Source organism: Enoplosus armatus, chromosome 13, assembly GCF_043641665.1.
Source record: "Enoplosus armatus isolate fEnoArm2 chromosome 13, fEnoArm2.hap1, whole genome shotgun sequence".
Lineage (NCBI taxonomy): Eukaryota > Metazoa > Chordata > Actinopteri > Centrarchiformes > Enoplosidae > Enoplosus > Enoplosus armatus.
In genome coordinates, this window is record NC_092192.1 from 14,238,479 (window position 1) to 14,261,770 (window position 23,292).

Consider the following 23,292-nt stretch of genomic DNA (forward strand, 5'->3'; position numbering starts at 1 on the left):
ATACCCACATGCTATTTGGTATGATCAGTGTTTATAATAAATCTATTAGATATGAGATATTTTCCATGTTGCAGTTTGGGTAATGTTTCTTACCGTAAGGGGGTTTTACTCTTCGCCAGCACAGTTAAGAGGGGGAGTGAGGTTGGCTGTGTTTCAAACACAGAGATGGGGCCTCCTCCCGCGTCCACATACTGCTGAAACAACAATCCAAGAGTCAACATTTTTTTTTACAACTTTGAGCACTAATGCCTACTCTTGCTTTTTCTCCCATAGAAAACAGACTCCTCCGTGTGAAAACTGGAGTTTGAAGTTTTTTTCTTGTGAACAAACTGGCCAGACAGCAGGAAAACTGTTGCCATTGTAGATAAAATGTGAAGTGCAGACAGTCTATGATGGAGATTAGATGTTAGTACAGATTTGCAGTAACTCACTCAAACCCAGTGTCTCCATGTTGGAATATGACGTAATGATAACATGATACTGGAGCTTATTGATCCTTGTGAGGTCAGAGGTCAGAATCAGCTTACAGACAGAAAAAAACCCATCTCTGGAAGTAGAAGGGATTAAAAACACTGATTCCTTTTAACACACTTATTTTCAAAGCTAATAATGGTGATAATGCTGCCTTCATTCTTTCCTTCTTGCCTTTTTGTTTCTCAACGTGAGAGCAATTCTCAATCCAACCAGAGAGGGGCAGCAACCTGCCTGATGCTGAAAAGTCAACACACTCTCTCCAGGGGAGGGGAGTCTGAGCAGAGGAGAGGGGAGGGGGTCTCCTGTCTGATCCTTTGTCATGGGAAGACTTTACTCTGCTGTTTCATACAGAGGCAGAGAGGACTTCAGCTTCAGCAGCAACAGACACGCCAGCAAAACTCAGGCGCAACTATGTGAATGGGACAGAAAACAAAAGGTCAGTCGCTTTTCTTTTACTCAAAAGTCGATTCAGTCAACTCCCAGTTGTCCTGGTTGATACAAACAGTGATGCTCTGGGAAAATCACATGGCTGCATTTTGTCTAATTCACATCACTTTGTCAGACTTCAATTTAAAGTTAAGTTTAAGTAAGCACATTGTTTATCACCACTGCACAGAGCCGTTAACATGTGCATTGATTTACAAATAAATGCCAGAAAAATTACTTGAATTGAATTATGTAACTCAGACAAATGTAAATGTGTCAACACGAAATGTGCAAAAAGTCAAGTGAGTGAGTTTTGAGCTGTCATGATTGTCTAGTTTTGTTGAGAGGCTAAAAGGTGGTGGTTCACTCTAACAATGCTGGAAAATGATACAACTATTTCAAAAAAGTGGATGACAGCCAACAGTGGTTATCAGTGAGTCTTCAAACTGTTCACTATGTCCCTGTGTGTGTGTGTGTGTGTGTGTGTGTGTGTGTGTGTGTGTGTGTGTGTGTGAGTGTGTTTGTTTGTATGTACAGTATGTGTGTGAATGCATATGAGCCGTTAATGCCTGATGTTGAATCAGAATACTGTAAAAGCACTGCGTTGAGTTTAGAGCTGAAGTGGTTAGTAGATGTTTTAAGTTTTTTTCTGTGTCATTGTAAACTGAAAATTGGCTGTCAGATTGTTGGTCAGACGAAACAAGACTTTTGCTGGCCTGATTGATCTCTTTGCAAACCTCTGAAAAAATAAACATTGTGTTTGTCTGGAAAAGGAGGGAGACTCGAAAGGCAACAACAGTTTGAACCTCTTGCAATGTGAAAGTATTTATCTTCACGGTGTTGCCACACAACATCTTATCAGTGGCCGTCCCTCTCACTGTTTACATCCCTCTGTGTTTATGGTCTGCACTACCTGGCCTGAAGTCTTGGTGATTCAGTAAAAGCTCTTGCTCCCGACATGAGGCTGGGGCTGTTTCCCCCTTCTTTTCCAGGAGGTCTGGAGAATGAACTCATGCTGATTGATTGTGTGAGTGTGTAAAAGGATACCCTACTTCCTGTAGGCCCTCTCTCCAGACAGCAGGACCAGAAAATCATGGATCAGCCATCTCTGTCTTTCTCTGTGGTGTGTCTGTGTGTGTGTGTGTGTGTGTGTGTGTGTGTGTGTGTGTGTGTGTGTGTGTGTGTGTGTCTGTGTGTGTGTGTGTCTGTGTGTGTGCTGTCTGTGGATTCAGGAAATGGTAACGTCTGACTTTTAAAATCCCTCCATTGTATCACTGGAACCAATAATATCTTCACACAGTGTGATCCTTCTGAGTTATGACGTCGCGTGTGGGGACCTGAAGATGTATTTCCTCGTTTTATTTGATTTATTTTCTTTTAGCTTTCTTAGAGTAAGACTTTCTTTTTGTGCTATTAGCTGCTCAACATCTTCACTGGAAAAACTTGCATTAGTGCTGTTTTCAACATCTTCCAATATATTAATTATGATGACTTTGTTAATAATTTACTCCATAAAATGTCAACAATTATGATGAAAATTTATAATGATGAATAAAAGCAAAATGTTTTGTGTTACTGTAATCAGTTTTCAGTTGATGGGCTAACTTTAACTTTGGCTGCTGTCTCAGTGAGTCTGGGGCTCTGAGGGAACACTTCTGAGGACTGGTCATGAGTTTGGGGCTAAAAGATTAGTTAAGGCGCAGAGTGCTGCTTCTCAGACTCGGTTTTTATTGGTAACCCTGAGCCAGACATAAAAACTTTCCTGTGGATCTGTTTTCCTACTCAGTCTTTAGGAACGTTTTTTTTTTTTCCGTTTTAAATATGCACATCTGAAATATCTGCTTGAATTGAGGTATTGTTGTAGAGTTTTTAGAGGATACGTTGAGGGACCACAAGGGATGGTTTCAACTTCCTGTGATGTTCTTTAAATCTTTTGTTTGTAGACTGAAAGATGCTGCTGTCTGATGTCGATCAGATGTCGATTGTTATGTACAGTATTTATTTGTATTCAAATATAAGGTTAGGATGAATCAGCATCGGTATAACTCAGTCTTGTCATGTTTGTGAGTTTCATATTGATTCCCTATCCCTTCTTCTTCTCCTCAGGGAATACAGCACACAGGGCCCAGCTGACTCCTGCATCCTCAGACTGAAGCAGAGAAAGGAGGTCACTGTGATGAACAGCATGCTTCCTCAGAGGAATGCTGTCGCCACAATGGGCTACAGCTCGGGTAAGACAACATTCAAGATACGTTTTTGTTTTTCTTGTGATATTTAGATGAATCCTTGATATTAATAACTTTAATTTGGTCATTCAGCAGCGAATCTCACAGAAATCTAATATTTGATTGCATATCCTTAAGCTTTTAATGAAACAGAATCAGGTGAATGACAATAAACAACTTCATGTTAGCTGGCTAACATCATGTAAGTCTGGATTGGTTAAGGCCTCCATGAAGCAGGTTTATTGAGTTATCTGATTAACTTTCCTTAGCTTTCCTGGAACCTGGAACAACGCTTGAGGTAGTTTTTATAGAGAGGAAGAATCCAGCTTTATTTCTTTATCAAGACATCTCTGACAAGATGTTTAAATCATTTTCACATTTTCAAGTCAATAATCCAAGTTTTATGAAACCAAAATTGTGAAGGGAGGAGGTGGCCATTCTTTAATAAACGCTGTGAAAGTCCCCACACTGCTTACTAAGATATTTGGGCTGCAGTTGAGGGTGTCCTCAGGATTTCTCTTGCAGTCGGGACTATGATGCATTCTGGCTTGTCTTGGTCCTCCAGCATTCTTCCATTTTTAGAAGAAGCTTAACCACTGATTGAGCCAATGTTTGTATTGGGCTCAGAACTGTATGAGTGTACATTCTTCACTGGTTTTCCCCCCCTTACTCAGCACAAGTGTGATTGCACTTCTCTTAGCTGAGCTGGTGCTTATTAAAGAGGTTACATTAAACCTGACTCTGTTAGCCTCTCTATAATCCAAAAGGAGACAGGATTTCATGCTCTGCTTACTCTCTCTTTTCTTACAGACTGTGTGAAGATTGAGCACAGCAGCAGCGGCTCGGTGGGTGGGACGTTGCTGAGGGGCTCCCGCTCAAAGGCAGAGCTACAGGATCTGATGGAGACGCTGCAGCGCAGGAAGAGTGCTCTGGAGGCCAGCTTGAGGGCAGCTGAGTGCAACCGCAAGTACCTGAGTGTGCCTTCATCTGCTGGATCCCAGTCCACCAGGCCACTGTCAATCCTCAGCAATACCGAACGGCCTCCGTCTGCCTCCAGAACTTTCTCCTACATGACCAGCAGCAGCGTGCCTCCATCACCTCGACAAGGTGAACGCCAGCTGAGCTCTAACGGCTTGATCCGCCATTCCCACTCTCGCCACCAGTCACAAGACAGTCTGCTCCTCTCTAACACAGCTGATGGAGGCTCTCTGCTCTCCTCCTATGGGCAGCCCCCACCTCGTTCTCCCAGGGTCAAAAGTGGAGCAGCCAGTGTGCCGTCCAGCCCTCGCATGGGCCGCAGGCTCTACTCTCAGGGCAGAGCTGGAGGAGACTCCCGGCAGAGGAAATACTCCACTGGCTCCCTCAACAGCCTGGGCATGCACAGCCGCTCTCTGCCACGGCTTCACAACGCAGCAGACCCCCCTGCTTTGTCGCTGCCGTCACGCCACTCAGTGGGTTCCCACAGAGGAGTGGGCTCAGCAGGGCAGCGGCGCAGTCTCTCCTCCCTGGAGCAGCCACCAGATGTGACAGTACCAGCCAGTATGCCCAGCACTCCCAGGAGGGCCAGCCTGGCCTCTCTGAGCTCTCTGGGCATAGACGTGGACGGGACGGGCTTTGATCTGGGCTTCGGAGAGAGGAGGTTATCGTTTGGGAAGGGTGGGCTGAGTCCAGGACAGAGGGTGGGCAGCATCAGCTCTTTGAATGGCAAAGAGGAACTGAGAGACTATCATCAGCACCAGAGAGATGAACGACTCAGGGAGCAGAAAGTGCAGAGATTGGTGAGTGTCTTTTTGAACCTGATTCATCCACGTTTATACAACTTTAACAACTGCTTAATACCTTGTTTGACCTTGTTTGAATAACTCCAACATTGTAAAATAATTAAGTATGGATCCCCTGTCTACAGGAGTGCCAGCGTCTAGAGACCATCTTAAACCTGTGCACTGAGTTTGGCCATGTGGAGAGAGAGCCGGCGGGCTCAGCTGTTTCTGACCTGCAGAAGATCAATAAGGAGTTGGAGAAGCTGCAGGTGTCAGACGATGAGTCGGTGTTCTCCGACTCTCCGAGCAGCACCGCTCCAGAGAGCTGCTTTGCTACCAAAGCCAGAGACTTCCAGCTGGCTGAGGAGCAGCAGGTCAGCCAACGTCAGCAGAGCGGCTACAGAGAGGCCCGGTCCCACTCACCTGCTGTCAGCCTGAACAGCAGTGCCCCTTCGCCCTCCACCCACCACAGAGCCAAAGTAAGCTTCGCCAAATTCATGCTTACCGAATGGGGAATTAAATTAAGTCCCAGTCAATTATCTCAACTAAAAAATGAAAGTACTGGAAGGAGTCACTGTATCATTAAAATAACAAATCAAGTCAAGTATATTTTATTGATATATTTTGCCTAAAGTGCTTTACAACAGAACAAAAAACAAAAAAGGAAAAAACCTACAACTCATTCTGCATTTTTAATTCAATGAATTTTAAACTGAACTAACTCCAGGGGCCTTCTTAACTACAGAAGGGGTGTTTTTCAGATGTTTTAGTTACATAGAGATAGTTCCATATATCAGTAAAATCAACTGCAGATGACCAAAAATACTACTAGGATGTGTCCTTACTTTAATAGATATGTAATATGCATCCTATATAATGTATGATATAGTGGCTTATATATTTTGTAACAGAATGGTGGTTAGAGCTGCATTAATTGATTTGTTTGGGCATTTGGGGACAAAAGAACACCACAAAAGCAACTTCTTCGTAACTTTTACAGCAGATAGGGAGAAACATTAACATAGAGTCCTTGTAAGTCCAATAGTCACTCTACTCTTTATCTCTGTTGTGTCTCCACGAATGTTTGTCAAAATATGTGAGTGTTTAGCTGCTAAATGCTCCACTATGTTCCCCAGTTTACTTTTGTGCTGGGCAGGCAGTGTACAATGGGTTTATCAGAGCTTTCTTTTGTTGATTACAGCTACAGCTGAAAATTAGGTTGTGGGAGAGAGTTCAGCGTGAATTTGCTGAATCAAAACAATGAGCTAAAAGAGGCTAAAAAAGCTACACATTGGCTGACAATTGGCTCTGTGGATTCGTCACTGCAAGCGGCACCTTTTACATTATTGTTATTATATGAGTTACTGTTAGTCTAAACATTTTAAGGAATTTAATTGTGCGTTTTTCTCTGTCACAGCAAGCATTTTAAATGTTTTAATGTTGCTGGTAGTAGGGAATTAGCACCGGTGTAAATAATAAAATGAATGACATTAGCAGCATGTTGTCAGGGCTTACTGGGACACTTGAATAGAACAGATCGTTAATGTTATTAGTAACACCTGTGCTTTTCCCTCTGTGACAAGTCAAAATGTCTGCAGTGGCCTGTTAAACCTCGTGTCTAACATTTCTGATTAGGCTGCATCACCTGGACTGAATGTTTTGTATGAAGAAGGAAACATCTGCCTGTCCACATCTTGTCCTTCTCTTACTTGCTTTCCTCCTGTCCTTTCCTCGCATTCTCTCGGTTACTCCCTGTGAAGTGAGTGACTGTGAAGCTTAATGGGACACACCCCTCCTGTGGAATGCAGTTTATCAGGCTGCTGATAGCTTGTTGATCTTTGTTTGTTTACCTACTGTAACATCAGGCTAAATGCTTTCCATTTCCAAAGAACTTCATTTTACAATCTAGTGCAGATTATAATGTTTCCAGAGATACCAAATGTGTCAGTATGTGAACAACGAGTATAAAATTAGGTTCATCTTGAAGTTTTACAATTTATATATTGGTGCAGCCATTTTTCCCCCTTTAGGAAACAACAAACAGCAGGGTTGAAGGGGTTAATGTGGTCCGAAAAACACAGTCATCACACACACAAAGACAAATTTTGCCTTATATCTGTTTCAAACCGGATTTGTCTAGATGGAAAGTGCAAACGTGTAGCATGAATCACTTGCGCAGACTGATTCATATGCTGACAGCACATCCATGGCATGACGGCTGTATATAATGTGTGTCCACACTTCTTTTGGGTGAGGTAGATTCCTCAAAATCGCGGGGCTATTAGTCAGAAGTACTGTAAGTGCGTGCAGTTGACCGTTTGTACATTTCCTGTTTATGCGAGTTGTTCAGACACATAAACAGGGACCTCCTCACAGCTTTGATGCCACTACGATTTGATCTCATCTTTTCTCTCATTAACTTTTTTGCCTCGCCGCACATACTGAGAAATGAATGAACATGTTTAATTTACAAATCTAAATGCATCAAATGTATCAAACACTGTGATTTTAGCTTCAAGGCAGGCCCTCTCCTCTGCTGCCTCAGTCCTAGTGCCGCTGAGTTACTTACTGTCTCTCTTTTTTCCACTCTAGAGCAGCAGCAACCTAGTGGTGTGTCTGGTTTTAATGAAGAAGTCCTAGTTTTGTTTCAGCACTCAGCCATTCAAACTCTTCAAGGAGGGGGGGCAGGAAATGACTTTATCCCACGGAGAATTAGTGTACGCATGTGTGTGTGTGTGTGTGTGTGCACGCGCATGGACAACTGTGCGCGGGTGTGTATGAGTGGGAGAATGCTAGTGTATTTGCATTGAAAAGGCATGCGTTTTTTCCAGATGTTTTGAACTTTAGACTGAGGCTGAATGGATCTAGACCTTGTGAAACGAAAATGTAGTTAACACATCAACACAGGTAATCAACCAATCTTTTTAATGTGAAAGACACAACTTCCAAACACACCTAGAGTTTATAGAAATTAGATTTCCAAGTTGAGACCGTCCTTTCTGCAATGTGTCAATTGTGACAGAGTTTACAGACTCCATATACCCTCTCTTCCATCTCCTGCATTCCTCAGAGCAGTGTGTGCAGGAAGAAAGAGTGCTCACAACCTGCCTGGGAAACTATAAATCCTAAAGCTGCTGGCCACATGAGGCCCTGACCACAAAAACAATCCTCCTGACTCCTAAAAGGAAGAATACCTGATAATACAGGATCTCTTCAATGCACCCACGTACGAGTACGAATGAGTGTTTGTAGGATGTTGGTAGACGATGAAAGATGTGGGAGTACTTTGGCATGACTGGCAGTGGTGCACTGATAGAGATTTCCATTACGCCAAGTGGAAAAGAATCCTGTTGTCAGTGATCCAGCTGTGGATGAGTTAAAACAGCAGCTGCTGTCGTCTAATTCAGAAAAACTGATTCTAGTGGCTGGCAAATTAGTTTAACAACATACTGGACACATGGAAAAAAAATAGTTTCTCATGTTATAAATCAAATATACAATCACCAAGAGAAGCTAGTACAAATAAACTTTATGATGGGGATTTCTGTGTTTAGCATGTCTGCATTTCTTAAATGTACAGTATGTATGAGTATCCGGCTTTATTCACTTAGTCTCTTGTAGAGCCAAGCATTTATATATATTATCACTACAGGCTCTGGAGAGCGTGCAGCTGAAACAGGAAGTAACGCATATAGAGGAAGAGAGGATTCAAGTTCTGAACAACATAGAAGAGCTGGAGCAGAAGATCAAAGACCTGGACAACCAGATGGAGGAGTCTGTCCGCGAGGTAGACCGCACAGTGCAGTATATAAACACATAGTGACACTTGAGCAGCTTGACAGTGTCTGTTCTTATCTAGTGTCACATAAACTGATGACTTCTTGACAACTTAAGAGCATTGTGCAGTAGTTTATCACTCAAGCTCATCACAGTGAAGCTGATGAAGTGAGCTGCTTAACGCTCAGTGCAGAAATCCTGCATTTTGATAATGTACTGAACCTTTAAAAGAAAAACACCACTACTACTTATTAAGTGTGCATTTGTTTTTTGTTTCTTTGATGTATTTTGTCTTATTCTGTGTGATTATCTATTTAATTCATTTCTAAGGAGGTTTTTTACTCCACTTACTGCAGATGGAGGTGGAGTGTGCTCTGCTGGAGGGGGAGCAGGAGTCGGAGATGGCCCAGCTGCAGAGGGAAAAGGAGCTGCTGGACCAACTTAAGGAGAAGATTCATAGTACTGAGAAGAAGAGCCACACAGAGAAGTCACAGGTAAAGATATGTCAAATGGTCAATCCATGATAGATGATGTCATACCTTCACTAGTTTGTCCTTCATTAGGAACTTGTGTCCTCAGACACTAAAGCCACAGCTCAGGCAGACTCAGGAATCAGTTCAGTTCAACCACAGCTTCCTCTAAAATGGGTTCAGTTACATTTCCTTTAAAACCAAGCAACCAAATTATGTTTTCCGAGAGGAAATGCTTACCACACCAGACCAAGGGGGTTCAACACAAATGGGATCTGCAAAGCCGCTTGAAAGGCCTCCTAAAAGACCCTAAAACTGTCCAAATGAGCTGAAACGTAAAGGCGTCTCCAAACAAAGTAATAAAAAAGATGTTTTGTTTCTGCATCCAGACCTGTTAGACTTTTTCTGCAGCAGAACATCTAAACCAACTCCACTGGACAATACATGGCAGTTTTATTCTCTTTTCTCCAGAATTAGCTCATGTTAGCAGAAACAGAAAAACCAAATACCTCAGTTCTCGTTTTTCACCTGTACAGTCTGTTTTTTTCTTTTCTTCCCATTTAGTTTCTTTTTGCACCTTTATTATCTCTCTTGACCTTGTTCTCTGTAATCCTGGATCCTTTCCTTTACTTCCTGTCTCACATTCACAACTTCTGTTTCGGCCCTGGTATCCCTTAGACCCACATTTGGGAAGGGGCCCAAATGGTTACCATGTGTAAAAAAATTGTTAGCACATCTGAGTCCAATTTGGTGGAAAACTAAAATCTCCTGAAACCTGTATTATATCACTTGGAAGGACATGAAATGTAATACTTTTATTGTATTTAATTCGGTCTGAAGCAGATGGTGGGTTAAATGCTTAAATCTTAAATGTTAATTAGCATTAAATACTAAAACTAAAACTAAAACATTTTCCAATCCATTGGATTACCAGACATGCACAATATATCTAAAGTTATAGTTCATTCCTTGTGCCAAAACAGTGCATTCTCATCTAATTATGTACTTTTACCTCATGATTGGGGTATTGTGTGTGTGTGTGTGTCTGTGTGTCTGTGTGTGTGTGTGTGTGTGTGTGTGTGTGCTCTTTCTCAGGAGGCCGAGGAGCAGACGAAAAGTTTGGAGGATTTAGAGTTTCAGAAGCTGGAGAGGGAAATTAATCAGGGCGAGGAAAAAGAGAATCAGAGCAAAGAGCTGCTGCGAGAGATCGCCGAGTGTCAGCGTCTTACTGTCACACGCAAGGTACCACGAGTGACGTTTTGAGAGTGTGCGTGTAGCATGTTGCGCATGTTTAACCACGCAGTTAGTGCTGGCACCACATCACTTTTAAATGTCTGATTTCCAGCCAGAAATATCGACAGTATAATTACTACTGCGGGTATTTGTGGAGCACAATAACGGAAGTCTCCAAATGTTGACAACATCTGAAATATGTGCTGTTTTATCTTTAGTATTAGTTTAGTATTCATGTATGTTCATACCAAAATACTCTATCTTGATGGTCTCAGAAGTTCAGGCTCAGTAGTAGGCCGACAGAAATATTCCACTTCTGATTCAAGTTATAGTGCATTTATTCAGTGTTTAATCTGACCTTAATCTGCCCAATCACATGAAATAAAGCATACATGCAGTATGCTGTTGATTCACATATAAACCCTTTAAAAACTCTTTGTGGTGATCATTTAAAATTACCACCTTGTGGGTTGTTGACATTAATCTTACTATATGTTGTGCATGAAAACAAAGCTGCAAAATTTGAGATTTGCAGCTAAACTAATTACAACAATATCAGCGATGGTAAGCATGAAATACTATTTGCATAATAATAATGATAAAGGGAGAGTTCATTGATTTTTCATGGCAAAACCACAGAGAGCAGGGTGGATATTAGATTAATGAAGATGCAGTTTTAGGAAAACGTAAAATGTTCCCAAAATAAGAATTTGCACTTGTTCACTCTGCTGCTGCTTTATAATAAAACATGTCTGCAGTATCTGCTAATGTGACAACATGACCTTGCTTCATATAAAGTTGTAGGATATTGTTTAGTGATATTGTGCTGTTTTTTGTTTTGTTTTTGTCACAGGAAAGACTCATGACGCTGAAGAAACAGTCCTCACAGATTACTTTACAGGCTCAGCAAGAAAGAGAGAATTTCCAGAGAGAGAAAAACAATTTGCTCGTCATGCTTCAGAAGGTACAGGAGTTCTTTGCATGCTGATATTGTAAATATTTGATTTTATTTACTTGAAGATCCTCTCCGGATGTCTGCAGGAGAGAGAGAAACTGGCGTCTTTGGAAGGAAAGTATGCAGAGTTGTCTGAGGGGCAGACCTTCACTAACAACCCCGTAGCCATCACAGAGGTGGGTGGCAGTTATACTTACAATAATACTAATAATAAAATAATAAGTATCTCACACAGTTAATGACGAAAGTTTCAGTGTCTCTGATGAGAAGTCCTGTTATTTTCATCCTTTGTGATCCCTCTGATTTCTGTTATCACTGTAGCACTTGCACTCTCTGAAGGAAAGGAGGAGAAGCAGCAAAGAAAACTCTCTCCACCCGAGCGACAGTCTACCTCATAAGAGGAGCCAGCAGCTCCTCACCTCTTACGGCAGATCCCTGGGGCGCACGCTTCCTCCCAAGGTCATTCCTTTTTTTTTTGTTTAAAGTAATCTTAGCAGGCGTTAAAGGTTGGATGCAGTAGGATCAAACTGGTTGTTTCAAATCTGCTCTAACTATTAGTATTTCTCTTATTCAAAGCATACTGTAATACCAGTAGATAAGGATAACCCACATTTTGAAAGCTTGTTCTTATAATATTTGAATAAAACTTTTACAAATTGACAAAGTTTCAAAGAACAGTTTCAAAATAATGGTACTTCCTCGGATTCTGGACTGCAGAAGAGGGGATTTCATTGACCTCATTATTTGTAATCAGAACTTTTTGTCCCAAGAGAATGATCCACCCAAACAGGATTTCTCAGTTTCACTCCGGCTTGCAACACGCATCCAGCTCAAGTACTTTGCGAATGAGAAAAGTTGCGGAGTTGTGTGTGAAGGTTGTCGATTCTGGTCCTGAGCGGCATGTGTGCTGCCGTTTCCTCCTCAGGCCCACCTGCCTCTGTCTCAAAGCTCCAGCTGTGGCAGCGTCATCTCACAAGGCTTCAGCTTCTCCCCCCGGGACCTGAGCACCCGCCGCCTGCCCAAGAGTGAGTCAGTGTAGCAGACTGTCGCATCTTGTCTGCATCAAATCTTTACTGTGAGACCAGCTTTAAACCTGAAGTGATGCACAAAGAGAGCCACATTTAGTCCACATCTGATATCAAAGAGTAAATGTTTGTCTCAATAGAAGTACTCTATATGCTGATATTACATCATGCATGCTGAGGGGATTTCCACTTTGTTACCGTAATATTCTCTTCTGTCAGCAAGCAACAGCCATGCACACATGAATGAAGACAGACAGAGAAGAAGTGATTTTTGCAGCAGGATGGTCTCTGAGCCCAACATGTTCCTGGACTCCTTCTCCTACCCGGACAACAGCCAGGCCTCGGACACCGTCAGTGTGGACAGCTCTGACAGCCTGGAGACCAGCTTCTCCGCCTGCTCCCCAGACAACATCTCAAGGTTAGAGAGAAGCCACGACTACGTCCAGATGAAAGGTTACTTTTAATAGCGTGGACAGAGCAAATATGTGTGAATCAGAAGAAGAGAAGTATTTTTAGAAAAGATGTTCAGGAGAGATCTTCTGAAGATCAAGCAGAAAGAGGAAATGCTTTTGGTTTTTCAAGAGGCTGTGATGCTCTGTATTTGTGTCAGACGAGAGACAAACATATCCACATGATATCTAGCTCACAAACAGTTACGTACACATCAGCAGATTCTGTCATCTTCACGGTGATGGCAAAGCTGGCACTTTGAAGAAGAGGCGGCTTACAAGTTTGTTATCAGAGAAGTCCCACCTAATGGGGTCACCTTTTATCCTGCAAGTTTAAACAAAAACCTGAAAACTAAAAACCTTTATATTCATTTTATGTGAGGTATTGTTAGGTATACAAATGAGTTGAGTTTGTTTGCATGGCTTTTTTACAGTGTTTATTATATCACCTAGGTTTGCTTTGTTGTTTTAGCTTGTGATATACGTTCCACAAACAACAACAAACAAAGGAGTGTCTTCCTCCCTTATCAGAGAAATCTGGTTCTTCTTGTGTTTTCCATCAGTGCCAGCACGTCCAATATGGCGAAGATCGAGGAGATGGAGCGTTTACTCCGACAGGCCCAGGCTGAGAAGCAGAGGCTCCTCGAGCATCGGGTAAGGAGCCAAACCTAACCGAAACTTACTGTGTATGTGGATGTGTGTGTTTTGATGATGGATGTAGTTTACACTATGTGGCATGTGCAGGAGCGTGAGATGCAGATGCGCAGGCAGGCTCTGGAGGAGGAGCGACGAAGAAGGGAGGAACTGGAGAAACGACTGCAGGAGGAGACAAGCAGGAGACAGAGACTTGTAGAGAGAGAGGTGAAGCTCAGGGAGAAACAAAGATCACAGGTACTCAGAGAAGTGGTTGAAATATGATGTTTTTTTCACCAGTAGCTTCATGTAAATACTTCTTGAACAAAGTAGCGTACAATGTTCACATCTGTTATTTAATTTCAATGCTTTTTCCACAGTCCCGGCTGTTGACTCGCTACCTCCCTGTAAGGAAAGACGACTTTGATCTTCACGGCCATATTGAGGCAGCCGGACACAACCCAGACGCCTGCTTCCATCTGGCCATCACTGATAAAACCTGTCGAGGCTTTCTCGTCAAAATGGGCGGCAAGATCAAGACCTGGAAGAAACGCTGGTTTGTCTTTGACCAGAATCGCAGGACGCTCACCTACTATGCAGGTGAGTAACTCCTCCTCTCAGTTCTCTCAGTCCTCTCTGTTGAAAATGTTTCAAATGTGAGACAAAGTTACTGCAACACTGATGTCACTTTTAAGCTATGTTATAAGATGCTTTGGATGCTGAGAACGAGCTTTGATCACAGTGTTGTTTATATTCTCCTCTGCAGACAAACATGAGACCAAGATGAAAGGAGTCATTTACTTCCAAGCCATAGAGGAGGTGTACTATGACCATCTGAAGAATGCACACAAAGTAAGTCAGTTTATGTGCGTGTGCGTGCGTGTCTGTGATTTTTAGCATGCAGCATTGTCTACACATGCCCATTTTCTTTGTATATTGTTGACATCTGTTTATCTTTCTGTCTCCCTCCCACACATGCATCGCCTCACCCCTCTCCCTTCTATTCTCTATTATTTAACTTTTTTTCTCAAAATTACATTCACTTCCGCACCCAAGAGCCCCAACCCCTCGCTGACCTTCAGCGTGAAGACCCACGATCGGGTGTACTACATGGTGGCTCCGTCGCCTGAGGCCATGCGTATCTGGATGGATGTCATGGTTACGGGTGCCGAAGGACACATGCATTTCATGGTGTAAATGATCCCAACACATCGGGGTCCACACCACTAGATTTATTTGGTGAACACTGTGTCACATAAGAAGATTTGCGGCACTGAACGTAACAGCAAACACGCATTGTGTGGAGCTGAGGCGGATATTCATCAGGTCAACTGAAAATTTACTTCTGTTTACATTATTTGTAGCCTACAAGGACAACTCATGCTCAAAAGCACACTTTATAGTATAATCATGTATAACAGATCAAAAGAATTTATATGCAAGTTTCATAATTAAGCTATTTAGTTATTTTTTTATTTGTTTTTGTGGCCTACCATGAGTGGCTGAAGCATTACTAAATTACATTTTTGAACTTCTTCCTTCCTTTTACAAAATCTCTGCTCGTCTCATACTCTCCCTGTTATGTTTGGCTTTTGTTTAGTCAGAACTTCAGAGATCAGGGAATCTTCTAAATGATCAGAAAATGATCAACATCCGCTACACTTCTAAACTGCGTTACACACTGATGCTACTTCTCTTCGACAGATGCGGATCTGTCTAACAGCTTTCTATAAACTGTAGCGTTTTGTAATGTACGTATCCGACATGTTGTAGATCCACCTCTGTTTCTTCTTCTTACCTCCTCTCTCCTTCTATCTCAGTCAGACTGACGTGCATGTATCAGTTTGTATAAGTGGGTCACAAGTTCTTGGCGATATTTTCTCCAGATGAGATCATCCCCTCTGTATTTGTGACTCCAAGAATGCACATTTCTATTTTTAACTCGCGAATATATTCAAATGAAATTCGGGTGAGTATTTTTAACTCAAGCATTTTGATTGCTGCTGCCAGACTACCAACATAAGCTGATCTTGTTTTCTTATTTAAAGCAAGGCTGAATGTCCACCATCAGTATTCCTTCAAACCAGATACATCTCTCTTTGCATCACTTTCATTCCACTGAGTCTTAATTTGGGCTTTTTTCACACATGCAAACATCATTCAAGAAGGAGAGATGATTATAGGCACTTTTTACATTTTATTGTTATGAATGTTTTGTAGTTTTTGTCAAATAATCTATTCATAAAAGTTGAAAATATGCCCAAATCACAATGGTACTGTGTTTCCTGCCGACCACTGCGCAGCTAGCTCCCTCTATCTATAGTAGAGGCTGCAGGCCTGATATGATGAGGCCATGTTGTGCAGCAGTGATACTCTATGTACTGCGTCACCCACGTTTCTTAGCAGTTCATTATGTTTTTTCACCAGCAGAGGTCCTCAGTGCAGAGTTATTGCACTGAAATGACGTAATGCTCTGGCTTGTCGTCGGTCCCTTCTCACTTAAATAAATGAGCAGGTACTGAAAGAAGGGAGCGTCAATGATCCATATTTTCTAATGCTTTTATATCAAATATGTGCATTTTTAAGCACACGTATATCAAGCTTAGCTTTTTTGAAGCAAAACAGAAATCAACATGTTTAGGATCAAAATTATTTTTTATAATTTTGTTTAATGTGTTATAAAATCAATATATTTGATCTGTATATTCTTTGACTCTTTGCAACAGTCTGACTGTATTTGATAATGAAAGATCACTTTAAGACCGAGTGGCCAGCTGTTGGTTTGCAGACTGCAGAGTGCAGATGAGGCTGCAGAGCTAACAGTGTTGCAGATGAGTTGTTTCCTTTGCTGGATGTTGTGCCCGGAGGTATCTGTCACGTTAACATCTCATCCACAAACTGTTGTCCACTGTATGAGACACCTTGAAACCAAACCACATTTATATATATTTTTAATACATTTTATATTTTATATTTTGTGTATGAACAATTGGAAGACTATGCTACAGGTTTTTATAATTGACATTTGTCATGTTTCAATATACAAAGGAATAAATAATTTTGATTATGAATCATATTTGTGAAATGTTATGGTTACTTTGTCTGTTGAACATTAACATTATGTAAAACATAAAAACCTAATCATTTTAAACAGTGGGGGATAAATGGGCTCGTTGAAGTTTTGCTTCATATGTTGGAGCACTGACAAGAAGCTTAATATAGATCCCAACATGGGAAGATGATGTGTTTTCCCATGGATATTGAGTACCATATGTATCACATGCATCACCATGGCAATCGATGGCCTTATTATATAGGGCTGCACAATGCCCCTGTTGTGCAGTGTAACTAGACATGTTCATCAAACTACTTAAAGGAGTTTGCCTTTATCTTACCATAGCCTTGACAAGAGTCAATACCACCACAGTACCACTGTGGCATTTTGTGCTAATTTATCAGTTTCCAGTATATCTGAAAAGTGTCTGAAAAGACTCAACTCAACTTCCTCTTTTTAGGAATGTAATAATATCTGCAATGTGGCGCTGCCTTTTTCAGAAGGAGCAAGAGCTGTGAACTCCACATCAGTTTTCCACATTTTAGAGCTTTTTGACAACATATTCAATAAATACATCTGTCTGTAGCCATCATTTTCGTACGTGGGTAGGATGCGTGTCTTCTGCTCTGATAAACTGTTTCAGTGCATCCACTGACTGAAATTGCAGCATTATTCATTTTTTTTCTCCTTGACTGGTTCAGCTCAGGTCAATGCAAAAACTTAGTTTGGAAGCAAATTGATAATGTGTGTAAAATATGTCTCAAAATGACATTATTATGTTACATTAAACTGTATTAAATCAATAATTCCATTTAAATTGTCTATGAAGTAAAAGTAGGTCTTATTAGCATGTATACTGTGAGTGTGCTCATTATGTTTTTAAACTCCGCCCCCCAACACCCGCAGCCTTTCATTGGTTGACCTAGTGGGGTTGGCATGGAAACGCAGAATGAAGCATGCTAAATTAGGTTCTAAAGAGGCACATCGTCTCTCCAGAGGCAGAAGCAGACACAAACACATGCAGACCATAGAACGCAAGGGTGGCCTCGGTGCATTATGGGTGCAGTAATTTGTGTAACATATTTGGGGCAAGGGGCTGGCCTTAAAAACAAACAACCTATAAGCAGAGGTACTCTGTCTCAGGTACTGAGACAGTTTATGCAATATAGCTCAAAAGTTTATTCCATGTGTGTTTCCTGATAATACATCACTGAAGGCTGTTGTCACCAGCAATTACAGTATAAGCATGAAAGCGACATTGCTGGGGAATCATGTGAATGGATGTTGACAAAAGGCAGCATTCACTTAATGTGCCTGTTTCAGTTTCCTCTTTAAAGCTGCAGGAATCATTCATACCAGTAGATTACATGTAATGGGGAGCATAATGTAATTCACCACACTGTGGCACAATGTGAGTCCTCATAACCAGCCTGATCTCTGCTCTAACAGATTATTATTATGTGATTATAAATCTGCATACTGTTTTAGCCAATTTTTATACATTTTAATCCCAAATCGTAGGTGTTACCAAGAGGCAAGCCTGTGTTGTGTCGGAGCCTCAGGGGGAGACTGTTCTTTTCTCAGGGAGATGGTTTTACCCTCTGTAGTCTGTATCAGCACCTGATGTGGTGAAATCCTCGTGTTTTTCTCGGGCAAATGATGGTCCTCTCTTCTCAGCTTGCTGCCTCTGGCTTAAAGTAAACAGAGGTCTTTTTGTGTCACCTCTGCAATGCTTTTTTTGTTAAAAAAAAAAAAATTGACCCTTTGTCCTTTACTCCTTATTCCTAACACCAGACTCCTTTTAACATCAACCCATGACTCAAATCAGCTTCCCTTCCTTAACCTGATGTTTTATTCTCACCATTAGTAGCTATTAGAGTTGCCCCACATTTTCTGCCTTTTTGCAACATTGAAGATAGTCTTTATAGTTCACTCCAACCTTTTGTGTTCAAGTAACTAGCTGCATTTTGTTCTTTTCTGCAATGATGTCAAACTGCTACTAAATGTCCAAATCAAACAATCCACTCGGTCAGAGGAGCATTATTCAGCAGATCCATCGGGCGCATTTCACACTAAGAATAGCATTGACACACATTCCCAAACCCTTTTCCTGATAATAAGGTATGCATGTTAAGCGTTTTCCCCTTGCAGTTGATTGGCCGGGCTCTGCTGCTCGTTTTTCAGGTCAGTGAGCTTGGAGTGTGGATGATGTTGGAATCATGCTCCTATGAGGACACTCTGAGCTCCAGCTGTAGTAAGATGGTGAGCAACTGTGGGGATTTGTCAGTGAAAATAAAATGTTTGTCATTTCTCTTTACTCTGGCTTTAGCTTTTCTCAAGATGACAGAGTTATGTAATTTCCTTCCCCATAAGATTAGCTCAAGGGATGATGTATTCCTACTCAATACAGAGCCAGTAAATTATATTATTATATTGTATTTATCTGTACTCCCATTTCTGTCTGCAAACTGCCACAATATATAAAACAGGATATAACTCACAACTTAAACAGATCTCATCTTGCAAAGTACTCATATTGTTTTATTGATTAAATAGGAAACAGAACAACATAGATGAGATTATACACAGAGATATTGTTCTCATCTGAGTATAAGTGGGGTAAGGGTAAGGATATGCCAGTGTACGAGCTGGAGATCTCATCTCAGCAGCATCTTCTCTGTCTCGTGCAAAAGTCCACAATGCCATTCATGATGGCTGCTGTCCACTGTCCATTTCACTGGAAGGAGTTAGCTCCATTCCTCCCTCAAAACCAATCTCTCCCATAGTTCACAGTGAGATCTGATCATGTTACATATGAGCAGGTGGACACACAGGCGCTGTACAGTTCAAAATCTTGTGCATAAATTAATGGCACGTTTTTTCTGCTACATACATCCAGAGATAGGTGTGGAATGTAAATTTGGTTGTTGCATTTATTTATAGAGCTCCTGCGTTCTTCTCCTGACATAAGTATAACTTAAAGGGTCTGGTTATTATCAAAGAGACTTGCTGGAAAGAAAGACAATAAGATTTGACGGTTCCTACAAAAAGTGGGAGTAACAAAAGTTAAAAGTACTGTAGAAAAGACTGAACAAATTCTGAAAGTCTGTAGGAAAAGCACCCTTACAAAGGCACTCGCCTGTGTTGTGTGTGTGTGTGTGTGTGTGTGTGACTTCCCAGAAGACATTTAATCTTGCTTATCCTTAGTTACCGATGCTGCTGTGTGTTCAGGTGTGACCCTGAACCTTTCCTGAGTGCATGTCCAGTTGGCTCAGCACCAAAGTCCCAGGCTTGTTGCTTTGGCCCCCCGTGGAGATGTTTTGTGCTTGAGTGCTGTCAGCCTCCTTGACTCTGTTACTGTTGCTTATGGTGTAGTGAAGCCAAGAGATGACAGAGACACAAGCCAAGAATTACAGTATAGAAATATGAATTTAAAAAGGGTGGTCATGTAGTTATATTGGAAAAGAAGTTGCAGTCAAAGCCATAATCTGTATAGTTGATTGAATGAGTCCATTGTTTTATTTTCTTATCTGGGAGCTGCCACTTGCAGGTGCAGGTTTATTACCAACTCTGCGGACAGGAACCTTGGACACGGGTATCTTGGTGCGAGGTGGGTCTTTAGCTTGAGGGATTTGGGAGGCAGTGTGAGACTGTGCGCCGTGCTTCACAGGGATCTTTGAGTCACGCGGTAAACTGGTGAGGACTTTCGGCTGGGGAGGCTGCTGACTCTCATCCTGTGTGTGTTTTGAGGTGAGCACATTAGCCCCAACATCATTGATTTTATCTTTGCTCCCTGAATCATGTAAGTTGAAATGGGACCTCTCTTCTTCTAGCACAGGTGTAGGTGGGTCCCTGCTTGCTTCATCATCAACATGTTGACTGTCCCGGACAGGAAGCTTGCCTGCTCTGCCCCCTCCAACCACAGGTATTTTGCTAAGTCCTGATGCCTTAACTTGTGGTATCCTCTTTTCTCTGGAGGAGCCCTGAAGGCTCGTTTGTGACTCATTATGCAGTTCTTCTGTTTTGGACGGCACAGCCTTGGTGCCATCTATGCTACTTGGACTAACCAGTTGCCCATCCACTGATGCCTGTCCACTGCTTCTCATCTTAGCAGAGGCTGGGGCCTCATTCGACCAAGGTGCAGGGGTAGAAGGAAGAGAAGTGACAGGGCCAGGGGCAGGGGTAGGTGCAGGAGGGGCTTTAGATTGAGGAACTGGGATCTGAGCAGGAGGGTCTTTAGAGGCAGAAATTGGGATACGAACAGGGGCAGTGGGGTCTTTAGGTACAGAAATTGGGATACGAACAGGGGCAGGAGGGTCTTTAGATACAGAAACTGGGATTTGAGCAGGGGCAGGAGGGTCTTTAGACACAGAAACTGGGATCTGAGCTGGGGCAGAAGGGGCTTTAGATTGAGTAACTTGAATTTGAGCAGGGGCAGGAGGGTCTTTAGACACAGAAACTGGGATCTGAGCAAGGACAGGAGGGGCTTTAGATTGAGTAACTTGAATTTGAGCAGGGGCAGGAGGGTCCTTAGATACAGAAACTGGGATCTGAGCAGGGGCATGAGGGGGTTTAGATTGAGTAACTTGAATTTGAGCAGGGGGATCTTTAGACACAGAAATTGGGATTTGAGCAGGGGCAGGAGGGGCTTTAGATTGAGTAACTTGAATTTGAGCAGGAGCAGGGGGATCTTTAGACATAGAAATTGGGATTTGAGCAGGGGCAGGAGGGGCTTTAGATTGAGAGACTGGGATCTTACCTGGAGCAGGAGGTGTTGGGGATGCTGTAGAAACAACAGCATAAGTGGTAGGGGCTGGAGCCGGTGTGGGAGCAGGGGGTGTGTTATCTAAAGAGACTGGTTCAGGAGTGGGTTTAGTCATGGGAGGAATCTTATCTAAAGGAGTTGAAGATGGAGTTGGGACAGATGCAGGGCTGTGTAGGGTTTTAGTTGTGGCAGTCGGGGTAGAGGAAGGACAAAGATTTGGAACAGTTACAAGGGAGGGAAGGGTCTTATTTAAATCCACTGGGCTAGAGGTGACTGTAGGCTTGGAAAAGGCCACAGATGCTGAACCTGAGGTTGTAGTTGATGTGGGAACTGTTGTCATCTTGGAGGTGATAACCGGCGCAGGAGTAGAGGGTTTGGTTGTAACAGTACAGGCTGGCGATACTGTCACTGGGGCTTTAGATTCTCCTCCAGTTGAACTTAGGGAAGGTTTGAAGGAAGTGAAAGTGTGCAAACTGTTAGCTGAATCAATTTTAGCAGGTGGAGGTTGAGTAAAAGCAATAGGGGTGGGAGGGCTATGGGTTACTGGTGGAGGTTTAGCTGGCGCAGCAGGTGGAGTCGCTACAGGGCTAGGTTTACTTACTGAAGCAATAATTTGAGGAGGCGCTGCAATATCTGAAGCCAATTTGCTAACTGTAGAAGTAAGAGTTGGAATAATTGAGGGAGCCTTGACTATGGTGGCCGGGGTGTTCGGAGGAGCTGTGGTAGTCGTAGAGGTGAAGCTCAGTGTGGCTTTAATTATTGAAGGGGAAGACATTATTGGAGCTGAAAAGCTTGTTGTCGTTACAAGGGTAGTTGAGGGTTTTGTTGCAGTGGGAGTAGGAGTTGATATAGTTTCAGTGCTGGTAGAAGGCTCAGAGGCTGGAGTAGAGTCCGAGCTCAGTTTAACTGAGTGAGTAGTCAAAGTGGAAGATTTCGTCAGCGTCGTGATGATGGTACTTGGCTTGACAATGGGAGACGAGGTTGAAGTTGTCTTTGTCAGAGGAGTAAAGGATTGGGTTGGGGCTATTGTGGGAACGGCTACAGTAGAGGGTTTTGCCGTGGCAGCAGTGCTGACAGAGGTAGAAGTCAGCGGAGAGAAGATGGAGGGTTTGGAGAAGAGAGATGTGGATGATGGCGTGACTTCAGTCACCGCAGCACTGATGGCACTGCTGGCTTTTCCCCACTCTGCTTCCACATCAGCCATGATGTCTCCACCCCCAGAGATTGAGTCAAAGGTCAGGAGAGAGGAGATGTCTGCCAGCAAGGAGCTCAGGCTGTTATCACCGGGGACCAAGGGTGGTTCAAAAGCAGGTAAAGGCGGCACATGCTCATTAGTTTTACTCACATTGCCTGCTGTCTCCTGGGGAGTTATGGTTTCTGATGGGGTCGTGGCTGGACTGTCCTGTGTTGTTAAGTTCTTGACGGGCTCACAGCTCTCAGTCTCTGAGCTGTCCAGAGAGCGAGGGTGGGATTTAGGGGTGAGGGTGAGGTCCTCTTTGATGATTTCCACACTGTTGGCGCGGGACGACATAAGAAGTGGGCTTGGAGGGGCTTCCTCCTTGTCCTCTTTATCTTTTGAACGGAACTTAACATTGCCAAAGAGACCCTTCAGCCCACGACGTTGGCGAGCCACTGGCTGGGACAAGGTGTGGACTCGGCGGTCCCCCACTCCTCTCCGGCCACCCCTCAGTAATGACAGGAAGCTGAGGGACTTGGCTGAGCTGGTTGAAGAAATGGAGGTGCGTGCAGTGGCAGCAGCCAGAACGCCATCTTCCCCAAGCGGCTCCTCCTCTGCCTGCTCCCTCTCTCCTTGACTCATCTCCTGCCCTTTTTCCTTGTCTGGCTCCTGCTCCGAATCTGGTGCAGTGGTCTCCGATAATCCATCTGGGGTTTTGCTCCTGTTAACAGGTGACTTGTTGTTTCCATCCCCTTTGCTTCGAATTGAAAAGATGTTACCTGGCTTGCGTTTGCCAAACAGCTTGAATCCTTTTCTGATTTTTCCACTCGACTGGGATTCACAAGGCGGGGGGTCCATGTTCTCCGTT

General features: G+C 42.8%; 1 protein-coding gene across 1 annotated transcript; it reads left to right on the forward strand.

Moving 5' to 3' along the window:
• The first annotated feature begins 838 nt into the window (after positions 1-838).
• Positions 839-16,503, forward strand: phldb2a (pleckstrin homology-like domain, family B, member 2a). Its single transcript, XM_070917357.1, has 17 exons — positions 839-910; positions 3,007-3,131; positions 3,936-4,903; positions 5,032-5,364; positions 8,538-8,672; positions 9,019-9,156; positions 10,228-10,374; positions 11,219-11,329; positions 11,407-11,496; positions 11,642-11,779; positions 12,246-12,345; positions 12,565-12,763; positions 13,358-13,448; positions 13,539-13,685; positions 13,808-14,027; positions 14,194-14,279; positions 14,484-16,503. Exons 2-17 carry the CDS (start codon positions 3,077-3,079, stop codon positions 14,622-14,624), a joined length of 3,099 nt encoding a protein of 1,032 aa, XP_070773458.1. The 5' UTR covers positions 839-910; positions 3,007-3,076; the 3' UTR covers positions 14,625-16,503.
• The last annotated feature ends 6,789 nt before the right edge of the window (positions 16,504-23,292 follow it).